At 32.3% G+C, this 15,828-nt stretch overlaps 1 protein-coding gene across 1 annotated transcript; it reads left to right on the top strand.

The window, feature by feature from the left end:
- The first annotated feature begins 273 nt into the window (after positions 1–273).
- Positions 274–6,219, top strand: LOC142617662 (cold-responsive protein kinase 1). Its single transcript, XM_075790617.1, has 7 exons — positions 274–526; positions 2,230–2,375; positions 2,542–2,657; positions 2,790–3,000; positions 3,263–3,500; positions 4,232–4,382; positions 5,644–6,219. The coding sequence occupies exons 2-7, from the start codon at positions 2,306–2,308 to the stop codon at positions 6,019–6,021; spliced, it is 1,164 nt and encodes a 387-aa protein (XP_075646732.1). The 5' UTR covers positions 274–526; positions 2,230–2,305; the 3' UTR covers positions 6,022–6,219.
- Positions 6,220–15,828: the final 9,609 nt, after the last annotated feature.

Raw genomic sequence — 15,828 nt, 5'->3', positions numbered from 1 at the left:
AGGTCTAACAAAAGCACGTGCGATGTGAATTTGTGACTTGGTGTTTTTTATGTTTCTGAATTTGGGAGGAGTAGGTGACTGGGTCATTGACATCAACAACAGCCAAGACAACTTGACAAATAAAAGTACAAACTTTTATAGTTTTATTTATTTATTTACGCGCCACTTTGCGTCAACTGCTTATTTCATTTATCTCTCTCTCTTCACTGTTTCACAAACGTTACAGTTTTCAACTTAATTCTTTTTATCATTCATAATTGGACCTTGTATGAGTTTCATTGTGAGAGAGAGAGAAAGAGAGAGAGAGAGAGAGAATTTAGAAGGAGTCCGCGTTCCTTCATGGACTTTTTCAAGGCTTAAATAGCACTTCTGTGTTATCATTTTATTATTTATCTTATCCTACGCTCTCTCACAACCCCCACTTTTCAAGTTCAAACTCCCTTAACCTACGCACCTCTCATCCTTCTCTCTCTCTCTCTCCCAACTCTGTCAAGAAGACAACCCGGTCTTTCTCTGAGCTCCTGAGGTTAGTCTCTCATCTGGGTTTCTTTTACTTTCTGTTATTGCAATGTTTCTGTACTTGGTTGACCATGTTGTTAAGCTAGTTTCTGAATTCTAAGATGGATGCTAAATGGTTTTTAAAATTTTGAATTTTGTTTGCAAAGTTAGATTCTTTTCCAAATTTAAACTGTTTTATTTCTCTCAAATTTTCTGTCTCAGCTTTTGTTTTAGTGTTGCCTTTGATTTTGATATGTTAGTAAGTTTGATATTTTTAGGTACATAGTAAAGGGGCAAATAAATTCAAGACCATCTTGGAATGAAAGAGCTAGAAGAAGAAGAAGAAAACCCATTTTGGAGTTTAATACTTGAGTAATTTTTTAGTCAATCTTGGTTAATTTTATAATAATAACTCTAAACCAAGATGGGTATAATTTAATAATGAGTGATCCATAATACATTTCTTGTAATTATCAAAAAAAAAAAAAAAACTTGTAATGACTTTTTGGTGCATCTACCTATCTTGAGTGTCCTACTTTTCTTCCATCTTTTACTATGTTTATGTTAAGAGCTGTAAAATTTTGATTGTCCAGCGTGCAGTAGAAATGCATATTGCATTGATAGTAGTTTTTGTATGTGCTTTAACATCGATAGATTGAAACATACTAGGAATCATGAGTGGTGGGCTTTTTGATTGTGATTCAAATCTTTGTTATGTTGGTCAATATCCGTCTTTAATAGGAAAGGAAGTTTTGAGAAACTCTCAGGCAGAAGCATATTGAAAAAATAAAAATAAAAATTTATCAAAGTCTAAAAGAGATTATAAGTTTATAACATGATTTATAGAACATTGAAAAACTTTCCCATTTGATGTTAAAATTGTGTAAAAACAAATTACCATTGGTTAATGGTAAGTGCAGAACAAAGTTTGTTAGGAAAAAATTGAATTCTAGGAAAATTGTGGCTGCTGAGCTGATTGTTAAAAATGTTATGCAATTATTAGGACTGATGATTCAAATATCAGTTATGCTGTACTTCTAAAATCTTGATTGTGTTTGAAGCGTTCAGTGGTTTAAAATTGTTTAGTATATGTGATTTATCCCATCACCTCTGATCACATTGCTCTGGGCAGGATCATTTCACTTCTTGCCTGGTCAGCCTGAGATTTTAGAGTTTTGTCTTTTTTCCCCTTTGATAAGGAATGTGGACATTTTTCATTTGTCTTTTCTTTTAATTCATTGAAATTAATTCGAGGAATCAATTGGACGTTTCAGTGACACAAGAAGATGGGTGTATTTCAACTAAATTCTCACATAGACAGTTCACCTTAGTGTTTCTAATGAAGATATTTAGGATTCAAATCCCTCACCTCCATTTTAACTATTGAATTATTAGAAAAATGAGTTTTTCTGTCAATCAGTATGTGGGATGTTAGATGCAAATTCTGCCTTTCAATACCATCACAAGCCAATAGTTACCCATTTCCCTCTTTACTCAAATTTCCCTAAGTTTAAGAATTCATGCCAAATAGGAACTAAGGGGGCTATTTCTTTTTGACTTTTTGCTTGACACACTTTACTTTCAAATCCCGTTTGATTTTTGAGACTTGTTTACCTTGAAGTCATCCGAATTGTTGCTCAAAATTTTACATACTTTTCAATTTGTTTGATATTTCTTTTTGCCTGATTATGCATCAAGAGTAATGTGTATGTTCACTGGTTGAGTTGGCAGGTCTTGGAAGTGTTTTCATTTGAAGAGATTGTTCACAGTTTGACATAGAAAGGCGTCCCTGGTGTCTCTTTCAGTTATGACTTGTTTTTCTTTCTTATTCGGTAGGAGGAAATCACCAAGAAAGGGAAGCCCTGATGCTGATGATGGTAAGCCAGAAACTTTTTCAACAATTGATAATAAAACATCAGAAGTATCAGACATTCACAATTCGTATTTTTTTAATTCCAAATAATCACTTTCTGAGAATAGATAGTCTTCAAATACAATAAATTCTGATTAGAGTTTTTTTTCTCTCTCACTTTTACTGAACAGAATTGTCAAGCATTCTCAATGTAAAGCTTTACACTTACAAAGAATTGAGAACTGCCACAGAAGATTTTATTCCAGTCAATAAAATTGGGGAGGGTGGTTTTGGTTGTGTCTATAAGGTAATTGCATCTTTACCATTTTAACATGCACTTTATATAAGCATTTGGCATGGTAATTACATTTTTTTTAATTGTTTTCTTTCTTCTTCACATGATTGACACCTCCTTAAAAATATTATTGCGATTTTCCAGGGACGGCTTAAAGATGGGAAGATTGCTGCTATAAAAGTTCTTTCGGCTGAATCAAAACAGGGAGTGAAGGAGTTCTTGACAGAGATTAATGTGATCTCAGACATAAAGCATGACAATTTGGTTGAGCTCTATGGCTGTTGTGTGGAAGAAGATCACAGAATTTTGGTCTACAACTATCTTGAAAATAATAGCCTCGCACAAACTCTCATTGGTAAATAAAATAGATTCTTCTTGTTTTGGAAGTCCTAGTCTTATTCCATTGAGCCTGTGCTTTGTGCCATGGAGAAATTGCTCTATCATGGAAATTCTTTTCCAGGAATAGTTTCCAGAATACATATTTTCAAGTTTTCCTTGATATATGTTACTTCACCAAAATAATCAGCATTCAATTTTCTGGATGTGAATCTTACTCTGAATAGATATTTTTTTTAATCAATCCACTTCTGAATATGCTAGAAACTTTTCACTTTCAGGTGGAAGTCAAAGCAATATCTACTTTAATTGGCGAACAAGGACTAAAATTTGCATTGGTATTGCACGCGGGCTTGCCTTCCTTCATGAGGAGGTACGACCACATATTGTTCACAGAGATATCAAAGCAAGCAATATTCTCCTTGACAAAGACTTGACACCCAAGATTTCAGATTTTGGGCTTGCAAAGCTTATCCCATCGAATGTGACTCATGTTAGCACACGTGTGGCAGGAACGATGTAAGTTTCAGTATTTTCCTTACCTTGCTTAACATATTTTCATTTCCTAACTTATTTTTTTGTCTAAAACTGGAGACGTGTTTTTTAAAGGGGAAGGACTTCTTATTGAGAGTATAATGTTTGAAACATTACATAAACATTGTTATTGTACCTTCTTTTAAATTCTAACTAAGAGTAAAGGATGGTTTCTGAGGGATCAACAAAGGTCCCATTAATGAAAATGAAAGCCATCTTGTCTGGACTTACTCATTTACTTTCTGGGCAACTCATTGGCTTTTGAAATGATAAATATTTTAACAGTCACATTTGTCAATTTGGTTGATAAGCATGTAGGCCTTGTTGATGGGAACTTAAGAAAGTGATATTCTGCCTTTTTGTGCCCACATGTGGCCAGTAAATGTATCTATCACTGTCCTTCTGTAACCATGTGAGCTCTGGTTTATTCCTTAAGTTATCCTTCAATTTCCTCACAAACGACCTTGCCATTGGATAAGGGTATAAGTCTTGGAACTTTCTATGGTGGTGCTGCTGCAAATCTGTAGTGGAATGTTTCAAATTAGGCGTTCTTCATCCCTATGGGACAAGCTTCTTTCATAATTTTTTCATTAAATTTATCTCTATCCGGCCATCCCCCCCCCCTCCCCACCCCTTTCATCCTCTCTATACGATACTTCTTTCATGTCTTTTCTTTTCTTGGTTTCTTCTATTTACATTTATATTTGTTGTTTCAGAGGTTATTTGGCACCTGAATATGCGATAAGGGGACAATTAACGCGGAAAGCAGATATTTACAGTTTTGGTGTCCTCCTTGTGGAAATAGTCAGCGGGAGATGTAACACAAACACACGATTACCTATTGAAGAGCAGTATCTCCTAGAAAGGGTATGAATGTCTTATTCACTCCTCAAAGAAATAATAATTTGTTTTCCTTTTCCTGAAATGAAAAATGCATAGGCACTCCATGATTTTAGAAGATGAAACTGAAATGTATTCCTGGTTGTGATTTGTCAACAAAAAAAAACTGCTAAGTTGTAGTGAAATGTGTAAAGGCATCATGGTAAAAAATAATCATGCTGAGTTGATAGTGTATGCTGATTAGGTAACTGGAGGCAAAGTCTTGAGTCCTTAAAAATGATCCCAAACTTCATATGATATGGGATAAACCCAATTTAATTGGAATTAAATGAAATTAACTTCTTTAGAAATAAAACTGTGATTTGATTTGACTTACATGTAAAGTCCAACAGCCTCTTAGTATATACATGCACTATACAAGAGCCCGTGTAATATTTTTAACCATAAGTCTAATGACAACAAATTTCACGACATTTTTCACAACTGTTGAGGTGTTAGGTTGCGATTGGTAATTTGGTACAATAAAAGTGATGTCAGTGGTGGTCCTAGTGAGACCAATGTTGCATTGATCACCATTTACCACCTCAACAAGTTGTGAAATTTGTTGTGTCTATAGCATTATTGTATTTTTAATGTTCTCTAAGGTACATGCATTGTCAATATAAACTATTGTGATTAGAATTTCACTTCACACTACATTACACCACCTTTTTCCTTGTTTGGTGATGGTGTTGGTGGACTTATGTGATAAAATATGTATGAAAAATTTGTTGATGTAGAACAAATTCCCCAGGAATTTTTGGAAAATGTGACCAACATGAGCTGTGTTCTATCATTTGGAAATCGCATAATTCTCTTCTTGGTTTCAGAGAGTTTAAGACTCAAGAAGCATTGCAAGTCTCAAGACCATTGACTGTAATCTAGGAAATTTATGACAATTATTCTCATTGTATTTTCTTTGTTGACTGGGTCTGTGATTGCTACTCTAATCTTTACTAGCTATCAAGGATCAATTCTGTAATTTTTACTTAGAGTTGGTCATTTGTCAAGACCGTCTTAAAGCCAGAAGTTTTATAGGTTTATAGACTATGCAAATCTTTTACTTTGAAAGTCAAACTGGCTTTTCTTGAGAATATGTTTAAAGATTAGAGGAATAAGTTTGCCAAAGGGACATCAAGAAAGATGGTCTGAGTTTTATATATGCTAGATTGATTATTTGAAATTGTGCAGCAAAGCATTTTTCATATTTTATGGGACTGTTCATGACATGTGTATTCTCCTATTGCAGACGTGGGAACTTTATGAACGACGAGAGTTGGTTGGACTGATAGACACAGCACTTAACGGTGATTTTGATGTTGAAGAGGCTGTTAAATTTCTAAAGATTGGTCTTCTCTGCACACAAGATGCTCCAAAACTCCGGCCATCCATGTCAACTGTGGTCAAGATGTTAACTGGTAAGATGGATTTGGATGACAATAAGATAACAAAGCCAGGCTTAATTTCCGATTTCATGGACCTCAAAGTGCGTGGTGCCCAGAAAAAGCCAGGCACAACCATTACTTCTTCTAATGTATCCTCTGGATCAGACAACCTAGACAGTTCAGCCTTGTTATCAGGAACCACAAGTGCTACCTTTACAGTATTATATGACCGGAGCATTTAAACATCAACATGAAAAATTATTCAATTAAAATTTAATCAATTCTATTTATAGGTTTTTGAGGCTTGTTGTCTTGTGTAAAGTTCTGTTAGCTTGCTTCTCGCCAACCCTTTTCGTGTCAGACCTTGAGCCAAAGGTGCTCTTGTACAAAGTGGACAGGTTTGATAGTTTAAGAAAATTTTCCAGTGGGTGTTGATCTCTCTCTCTCTCTCTCTCTCTCTCTCTCTCTACACACACACACACACACACACACAATAGGATTTCAAACTTATAGCATTCGCTCTATGTTAATTGCTCATTACCAACCAAGCCACCAATGGGAGTCCCATATTTGACAATAAGAGATACTACCAATAGAGCTCAAAGTTTTGAATTCCATTCCTGAATCAATATTGGAATTGAATAGTTTGATACTAGTACATACTGGTATACCATTTCGGGATTAACATTATATAGATATAAAAGGTCCTTTTTTTGGAAAACATGTAATTTAAAAACTAAGATTAAGAGCCTGCTGGACCAATGGCATACAGGGCAGCATTGTCTTGAAATAAAAGCAGTAACACATTAGGGGGGTTGCTCAAACACTACAAAATCCTAGTTCAACTGTGCTCCTTTCCTTGCAAATTCAGCACAACAATTAGCTTCCCTAAAGCATTGGAGTACTTTATGCTGAGGGATTTACCTCAACAAAGCCCTACAATCAACAACAAGAGTAGATAGCTCACAATAGGTTTTAGCTGTGCTAGACATCAACGCAACTACTACTGTTGCATCTAATTAAAACAGGAGGTGAACAGGATACAAGATACAAGAGAAAAACAAATTGCTTTTGAGAAGTCACTAATCCATTGCCCTTGATGATTTCTAAGGAGTACTCGGCTGCCAGCTCTTCTTGGATTATGGAAAGAGGAACCATCAGTGTTAAGTTTGAACCACCCCATCCTAGGCTTCTCCCGTCTCACTTGCTAAATTACCTCACTGCAATGTTGTGAGTGAATATTCGGTTGAAATATTCACATATGAGTAGTGTGGTTGTTTAAGTAGTAAAATCTCACATTAAATAATGAGAAGAATGAGTGGTTAATATAACATAGTTAAACAACGAAATTATAAGTAAAGAAATTCACCATTAAGATACAAGATACAAGAGAAAATTTGTTACCCAAAGATAATTTAATGGCTTCTAGGGTTTGATTAGGATGACATTAACTTATCAAGCCCACACATTAGCATATTTTATATTAGGGTTTATAACATGATTACAAAAATACTCTTATTAATATGCTAAAATAAATGACAACTAGAACTAACTCCAATAATTCGAATATTCTACGTCTTTCCTTGTTTTCTTGACGCCTTATATATACCATGAATTCCTGCCATCTTTTTAAATTGACAAGAGAATTGTTTTACTTTATCTTCTTTTTCCTAATCATTTATTCTCCGCATGTTGTTTTAGCTTTTTTATTGCTCCTATTACTAATCTGTGAACCTTCCATGCTACTTGTCGTTCATGAAACTTAACCAAAAATATGAAACACCATAAAAAGATAACTACTACTGGACTATCACTCCACCAAAGCAACAGTTTTTCAAAGTTTTTTTTTTTTAGAAGAATAGTTTTTCGAAGTAGTTGTAAATTGTAATAGTAGGTGTTACATTCCGAATTGGTCCCCCTAGACATTAATGCCATGAAATAAATTGTCATATATTGCTGTAAAGTTTCAACATTAAAGTAGTTTGCTAAGTAAGTGTTGCTATCAATTGGTAACCTGAAGTAATGGCGACATAACTTTTTTTTTTTTTGAGAATTTTTTTTAAGAAGCAAATCCAAAACATTTTTACAATACTTTAATAAAAAAATAATAGGTAATAAGTTATTATTAGTTCTAATTTGAGTCTACAAATTAATTTCCCTCTTTGTTCACTCTTAACAGCCAATAATAACTTGCTACTTAAAATTTATTGTAAAAGTGTTATGAAAATATTGTGAATATAAAATTCCTCCTTTTAAAAAAAAAAATATTTACGAAGACTTTATTAGTTATTCATATTTCGTTGCATGGCGGCTATAACTTGTTAGCTAGTACGTACTTGCATCCAACAATTAGAAATTGGATATCAAAAAATTAATATGGTAAAATTATCATATGAAAGAGTTGTTCTTTTCAATGGCGGCTCTAAGATTTTTTTTAGAAGGGTCAATAAAAAGATAAATCTTAGATAAAAAATGAATCTTGTGGTCTATGATGTTTCTTTATTACAAATTAATTTGTCCATAGTATTAGTAAGAAAATAAAATATAAACTATAAGTTCATTTGGCATATAGTTTCATAATACAATGAACATATTAATTATTATTGCTAAGATGAAATCTTGGAAATCATTCATTATTTTCAAATACAATAAACATATTAATTATTATCGCTAAGTGAACTTTAATTATTATTGCTCATAATTCTTTTATGTATTAGTTTGTTTTAACTTTTTATAATTCTTGTATTTAACAATTCAACTCAACTTTGACAACTATTATTCTTTGTAACTGTATTAAGTGCGTTAGGGTCTTGATTATAAGCCAACTTATTACTTCATCTTTTTTTCTACTAATTGCAAGTCTCATGTGAGTTCTTCCTTATTTTATACTTTCAGCAAAAAACTAGATAAATTGTTCTCAAATAGATACTAAGAAAATTTTATTCTATTAATATTTGCTTTTTTATTTACTCAATCACTCTTGGCTTGTCCCACACGCCTGGTCCTCACTCAATAAATAACAAATTAAAAGCACTTTAGATTCAACAACTAATTTTTATTTTCAAGGTTTTAGATTAAATTGGCTTCTTGTTGGGGTTTTTTTTTATTATTTAAAAATGTCAAGATATTGGTAAGAGGATTATATTTAAGGTTATTTTAATTGTGCTTAAAAAAAATAGGGTTAGAGTAATCAAATTTTTTATTTTAAAGGGTCAAAACAAATAAAAATTTATATATATGGGGCCAAGTCAGGGGTTTCATTTGAACCCCATGGTTCTTTTTATTTATTTATAAAGTTTATGGTATCCGCTTCTAATAATTGCATCATTTATCAGCAGACTAAAATCTCTCATTCAACCATCAAAGAAGACTTTACCAATTGAGTTAATTGAACCCAAATGAAAGAATTGTTTCTAATTTGCTACATAAATATTCACATCAGACAATATTGTCTGATAATGATAATGAGTGCTATTGGCCAAAAACATGGATATGGTCTATTACTGACCAATTAACCATTGCTACTGTTTTGTTATTTTTAGGGCCGACCATTACTACTGTTATGTTAATTTGTATAACCCGAATAACAATAATAATAATAATAATAATAAATCATTTTAAAAAAGTTTTGACGTCACTTTAATGAGAAATATAAAAAGTTGTAAAAGTTTTTTAAAAAAATTTCTCTTAAAATTAAAATTTCTAAAAATATTTCCTAAATCAATGCCCTTAGAGCATTTATTAACTTTTTCCTAATAACAATAATGATAAAATTAGTATCACCCTTCAATACAAAGCAATATTAGTTTGGACTATCTAAGATTAAAAATCTGATAATCAAGAGTCTTATAACTTAACTGGTTAGTATTTTTTGATATCTCCAAAACAATTCAAGGGTACAAAAATCTTTCTTCCTCAATTGCAACTATTAAATTATCAAAAGTTAAAAAGTTCCGATACAAGTTGACTGTTATGTTAATTAGTGAAAAATATTTAATTTTATTTTCTTTTATAAATATTAGATATTAGATTAATCTTTTTCTTTTAGCCTTTTCTACTGGTTGCACATTCTTATGTTCTATATGTTCTTAACATGCATGCCAAGTTTCATGTAAATTAGATGTTATTTACTATTCGATCCATAAAATCATTTTTTATGCATTATTTTAAAGAGAGGTGCTACGTCCACAATATTTTTACAACATTTTTACAACAAATCATAGGTGGTTAGTTGTTATTGGTTCAAATTTGAACCTAACACTAAGATTACTTTTTTGCCCCAACAATAACAACCAGTAACATCCTGCCACTTAGGATTTGTTGTAAAAATGTTGTAAAAATGTTGTGGACATATCATTTCTCTATTTTAAATTACAAAATCTTGAATTTAAACAATTGATTGATAACATGTCATTGATCTTTGATCTCTTTTAAATTTTGCAAGCATGTAGATATATAAAGATAATGTCATCCAACAGTGGATTTGTCAAAATTCATATCCAATTAAAAATTATTAAACCATCACGCACTCTTGGTGCAATGATTACTCCACAAGTATAAATGCTTTTGGGGTAAAAGAGAGGGGGGGGAGGAAGGACCGGAGTTCAAGTCTCCAGGAGGGAGCTTCATACACATATACACTTAGATTAAGTTAGAGTAGAATTTATATCTTGTATAAAAAAAAAAATTATGGAGTGGTGTAACATTATTTAGAGTTACACCACCTAATAACTTGTTATTGAATTTATATTTTGAAAGTTCTAACACTGGATTACATGTTCCATATGTTTTTAACGTGCATGTCAATTTTTAAGCAAATTGGATGTTAGTTATTATTCGATCAATAAATTCATTTTTTATGCATTATTTTAAACTACAAAAACTTGAATTTAAACAATTGATTGATGACATGACTATTAATTCTTAATCACTTTTAAACTGTGCAAGCATGAAAGATATACGAAGATAATGTCATCCAATGGTGGATTTGTCAAAATTCACATCAAATTAAAAATTATTAAGTCTAATAATTTTTAATTAGACACTAAGTCTAATAAAATAACGCTCCGTTTGTTTCAACTTTCAAAGTAAAATATTTTACATGTAAACACATTTCCAAGTGTTTGGTACAACATGTAACAATTTTCTCACACAAACCACCAAAATCGGTGGCTTAGCCATTAGAGTTGCTAGTGCTAGAGGTCTTGTGATCGGACCGGTGGCGCTATTGACTTGATTGCCAAAGTAGTGGTTATGGCAACCAAACTGGCGTCACCGACTGTTAGAGTGATGGCATTTGTGATCTAGCCAACAAATTGGGGGGGGGGGGTGGAAGAGTCACTATGTGTGTTTTGTACAATGTTTTATAGTCAACAAAAAATATTTTATAAGTTTGGCCACATTTTATATGCAAACAAACACTTGAAAATGAGAAAATATTTTACTTCAAAACAAACAGAGTTTAAGAGAATTCATATATCTAGTGATCTAGATATACAAAGCAACCAAAATACACATAAGAGCATTAGCATTAGTATGTCTAAAATTTTCTATCTATTTTAGTGTAGGAACCCAATTTTTTCTATTTTACATAAACAATTTGCAAAAATACCCACATTAGACCATCTATTATACACTCTCTTTTATTTACATAATCTTTTATTATTATTATTTCACCTACCCATGTTAAAACACACACACACTCTCTCTCTCATCCATTTTTGAAATTTCTCTCCTTCTCTACTCATCATTTTTTTCCTTATTCCTCCCGTTTTCTTTCACCAAAAACTCCATAAAACAAACTTCAAAACTTCACTTCAACACAAACCCATATCAATCAGAGTCCATTTTTTGGCATTAGTAGATAAATCTGAGGCAAACCCAATCCTTGAACCAACCATCACAGACTCGATTCGGGTTCGGTAAGGTCCAAATCTTCACTTTCTCTCTCATGGTAGCGGCGAGCACTCCACCCAAGCATTCATGGCAATGGAGACAGTAACTTTGGCATGGGCTTTGGGTTGATGTGATTTTTTCAAATGAGTTTTCTGTTGGATTTTATTTTGGGTTGATTTTGAATTGGATTTGTGATGAGTTTTCAAATTTTTTTTTTTGAGTTGATGTATTCTTCTTCTTCCTCCTTTTTTTTTTGGAGAGAGAGAGAGAGAGAGAAAAAAAAATATAAATAATCAAATAGAAAGCTTTAGTTTATGCGGTTATTGTAACAATTTTGTATATTCACAATATCATAAATTCACTGATGTGGATAGTTTTTGAACAAAAATATGTAAACTTGACAACTATTTCTATTTTACACCAATTGGAGCGATTGCTCTAAAAGTGAACCCCATTGTGTTATACTTGCCTTTTATGGGATTTTGGAAAAGACTATTGGAGATGATTAAGGTCCCTACTCCCTACTGTGTATATTTGTTGTTTGTATTTTCAAAAAAAAAACAAGGATAAATTTCATTCCAAACCCTATAGTTACTAAATGAATAACTATGATTTAATAGTTGTTTTGAGTTATTACACTTTAAGAAGTTTCAAATGAAAACCTAAACTTTCAATATAAATAAAAAGGTTTGAATTAAAACCATTAAACTTATCATTGTGTGATGCTACAGTAAATGAAAAACGCATCATCAAAATGAGGACATGTGACTTGGAGTAAAATGGTGTACTATATAATAAACACATGTAGGGTATGTTTGGATTGAGGGGGAAGGGAAGGGGAGTGGAAGGGAGTAGAGTAAAATTGACTGAAAATAGGATAATTTTGAGCCAATTATACTCTATTCTACTCTCCCTTCCTCCCTCTCAATCCAAATGGACCGGTAATTTATTATATAGGACACCATAGTAAAATGGTGCCCCTCCTGTCTTGGTGATGTTATTAGGTTGACCTTGATTTCCCTTTGCTTGTTGTGTGGGGCAAAAGGATCCTGGTGGGAACGTGGGCCTTTTGGGCCGTGTTAAGGAAGGCCGACCAGACCCTGGGGTTAGAGATTGTTGGTGCTATGGGTCGGTCTATACGCCGAGGATCCGAGGATCCAGCCGAGGATTGTTTTCCCCTCGGACTGACATCAGAGAACCTGAGACTTCATGGTAAAGGTTAGGGAATGACACGGTCAAGACCAATGGTTAAAGGGAGAGAACCCTTGAATGTCCTAGAAGCGCCGATGTTGGAAGAATATCAAAGGTAAAGGCTGCTACCTCCACATTAAAGACCCTGCACCTACCACCCTGGCCGCATTAATGAGGAAGTGACACTTAAACAGTGGAAGGGAAACTTCTAGTTACTGTTCAAAGGCACTAAGAAAAGAAATATCTAGGCTAAGGGAGGAATTGGGGGCAACACGTGGATAAAGTATTAGAAAGAGGAGTATTTAAGGGGGGACCTAGGACAGAAACAGAAGGGAACTTTTGGTAACCTAAAAAGAAAAAGAACAAAAAGAGAGATATAATATAAGAACAGCTCTCGGCTTACGTCCGAGGAGGCCTATTTACATTACTCATTTTTGTTTCCAAGTACTTGCAATCTTTAGTTTGTCATTTCATCCTCATACACTTCTAACCTGGGTTTCAAGCCCACACTCTACAAATTCATATTGTTTAAGGCTCATTGGGCCTGAGCCCACAACTGTTCTTGGGTCCAGGTGCAATTGTGCACTTACACTTGTAATTTATTTTATTTGAAAAAAATTGTCAGATGTTGATACACACACATATAAAACAAACATTTGTATTAAACTATTCAAATTTTTCTATAAAAAAAAAAAAAACTGTGGGTTTCAATTAGCTCAATTGATAATTTATACTAAAACTAATTAATATCTTAGTTTGATTGTGAAAAAAATCATTAATAGCGAACTCCAAAAATTGAAGCTATTTCTATATATTAAAAAAAAAAAAAACTATCTGAACACTAATACAAAACCCCTTTTTTAAGTATTCATTATTAAAGTTGTCATCATGAATAGTCTATTAATAATGAAGTGTCTTGTAGCTCAATACGGTAAATTGAAGATGTTTCTAACAAAAATGTTTAATTAAATCCTCTTGCTCAAGTATTAAATTATTAAAAACAAATAAAGAAATAAAATAATAAAATGATGCCAACTTGACAATCTCCTATATTCTAAATTCAAACAACAACCAAGAAGTTGTATGGATGGGATGTGAATGTGATAATAAAAATAACGACCAAAAGAAAAAAGAAATGCGTGGGCACCACTACATCATTGTTTTTATATTTTTTAGTTTTTTGGTCTAGAACCACTGCATCATTATTCATTTGGCTTTGCAACTTTTTCAGCAGCATATATGGTCAATTTGTCAACAATCCAATCCAAACATTAAAAGTTAAATATGCTTATCATGACCTCCTTTCCTCCCCTGAATTATCTTCTACTTTCTACTCATTTGCAATAAGTTTAAGACAACCCCATTTTATAGAGGATTAAAATTAAATCATTAAACTAAAATTTTATATTTGAGAACATTAAACTAACGAGTAATTTTAGTACCACATAAAAGTCACAACTTTTACCATAATTATCCTATATGGCAGATTGTGACTGGCTACATGTCACTTTCACATAGATCTATCATTTTTAATCTACCGCTCACAACAGTGCTCTCTCTCCCTCTCTTTTTGTTAGTTTGTTCGTGTGGGTGTGTTTGTGTGTCTCTGTGTTGATTTGTCTATGTGAGTGTGTTTGTGTCACAAAAGAAGAAGAAGACAATGAGGAACAGTAGAAGTTTGAGTTAGTTTTGTAGACGGAGAAGAGAGAGAAAAAAAGAAGAGTGAAATTGTGAAATTAATAAAATATTGAGATTTATTGCAACAAAATTGTAAACCTACCGTGATTTAGAAAGAGTGATGTGGAATGTTTTAGAAGAAAAATATGTAAAATTGACAACTTTGTGTATTTTGCAAAGACTAGTGTGATTGCCCTTAGAATTTTGGTTGGAACTTTAACACCAAACTAAGGATGATGCGGAAAGTAGATATTATTATTTTTATCCCCAAAATGCCCTCAAGGTAGATGCGAGCTCATAGATGCAGCCACTGATCGCCCTCATGGTAGTACAACTTTATCCTAAATAATACAAAACGTCAATATCTCTTGATTCCTCTCAGCCACACCCAGGAAAAAAATATATATTTAACCAAATTTTATTCACTTACGGGAATATATATATATATATATATATATATATATATATATATTAAAAACTACCAAAAATAAAAAGAAATACTAAATCCACATAAAAAATTATATATTTATATATATAGTGTAATATTTAATCTTCTATAATATTGTTTTACATATAAGTTGTAATTTAGTATTAACGCTTGTTTAATCTTATGAAGGTTTTGAACGTAACGCGTAATCTTTAGTCTAACACAAAACCCCACGTTATCTCTTTTCACATGAAAGTGATATAAATGTGTTATATATATATATATTTTCTATGGGTCATATTAAGGGTATTTTCAGGGCAATTGTAATAAACTATATTAAGAAAGTTTTGATACATTTTTTTATAAAAAATATAAAAAGCTGTCAATACAATTAATTACTTTATCTTTTCTTCATAAAAATATTTTTAAAAATAATTTTTCAACTAACCTTTTAAAACATTAGTTAACATTTTCTTTTTTTAGATAGACAATTTCTTCACCCAAATTACTTCTCTGGGTAGAAAATGTGCCACCAAACACTCAGGATGTTTAAATTGATTTGACCTCTATGATTAATGATATTTAATTCTTAAGTATTAAATACTACACTAAAAAAGTCCTTTCTTTTATTCGCAAAAATAGAAATACTTTATTATTTTCTCTTTCCTAAATCCCTAATAAAAAAACTTAAACATAAATGTTTTTTTTTTTTTTGCACTTTGAAATATTAAGATAAATCCCTCTCTTTTTGTTAGTTTGTTCGTGTGGGTGTGTTTGTGTGTATCTGTGTTGATTTGTCTACGTGAGTGTGTTTGTGTCACAAAGGAAGAAGAAGACAATGAGGAACCGTACAAGTTTG

The sequence above is a fragment of the Castanea sativa genome, chromosome 11 (assembly GCF_040712315.1).
Source record: "Castanea sativa cultivar Marrone di Chiusa Pesio chromosome 11, ASM4071231v1".
NCBI classification, from domain to species: domain Eukaryota; kingdom Viridiplantae; phylum Streptophyta; class Magnoliopsida; order Fagales; family Fagaceae; genus Castanea; species Castanea sativa.
Note: the sequence above shows the minus strand (reverse complement) of the source record. Positions and strands in the feature narration are given on the sequence as shown.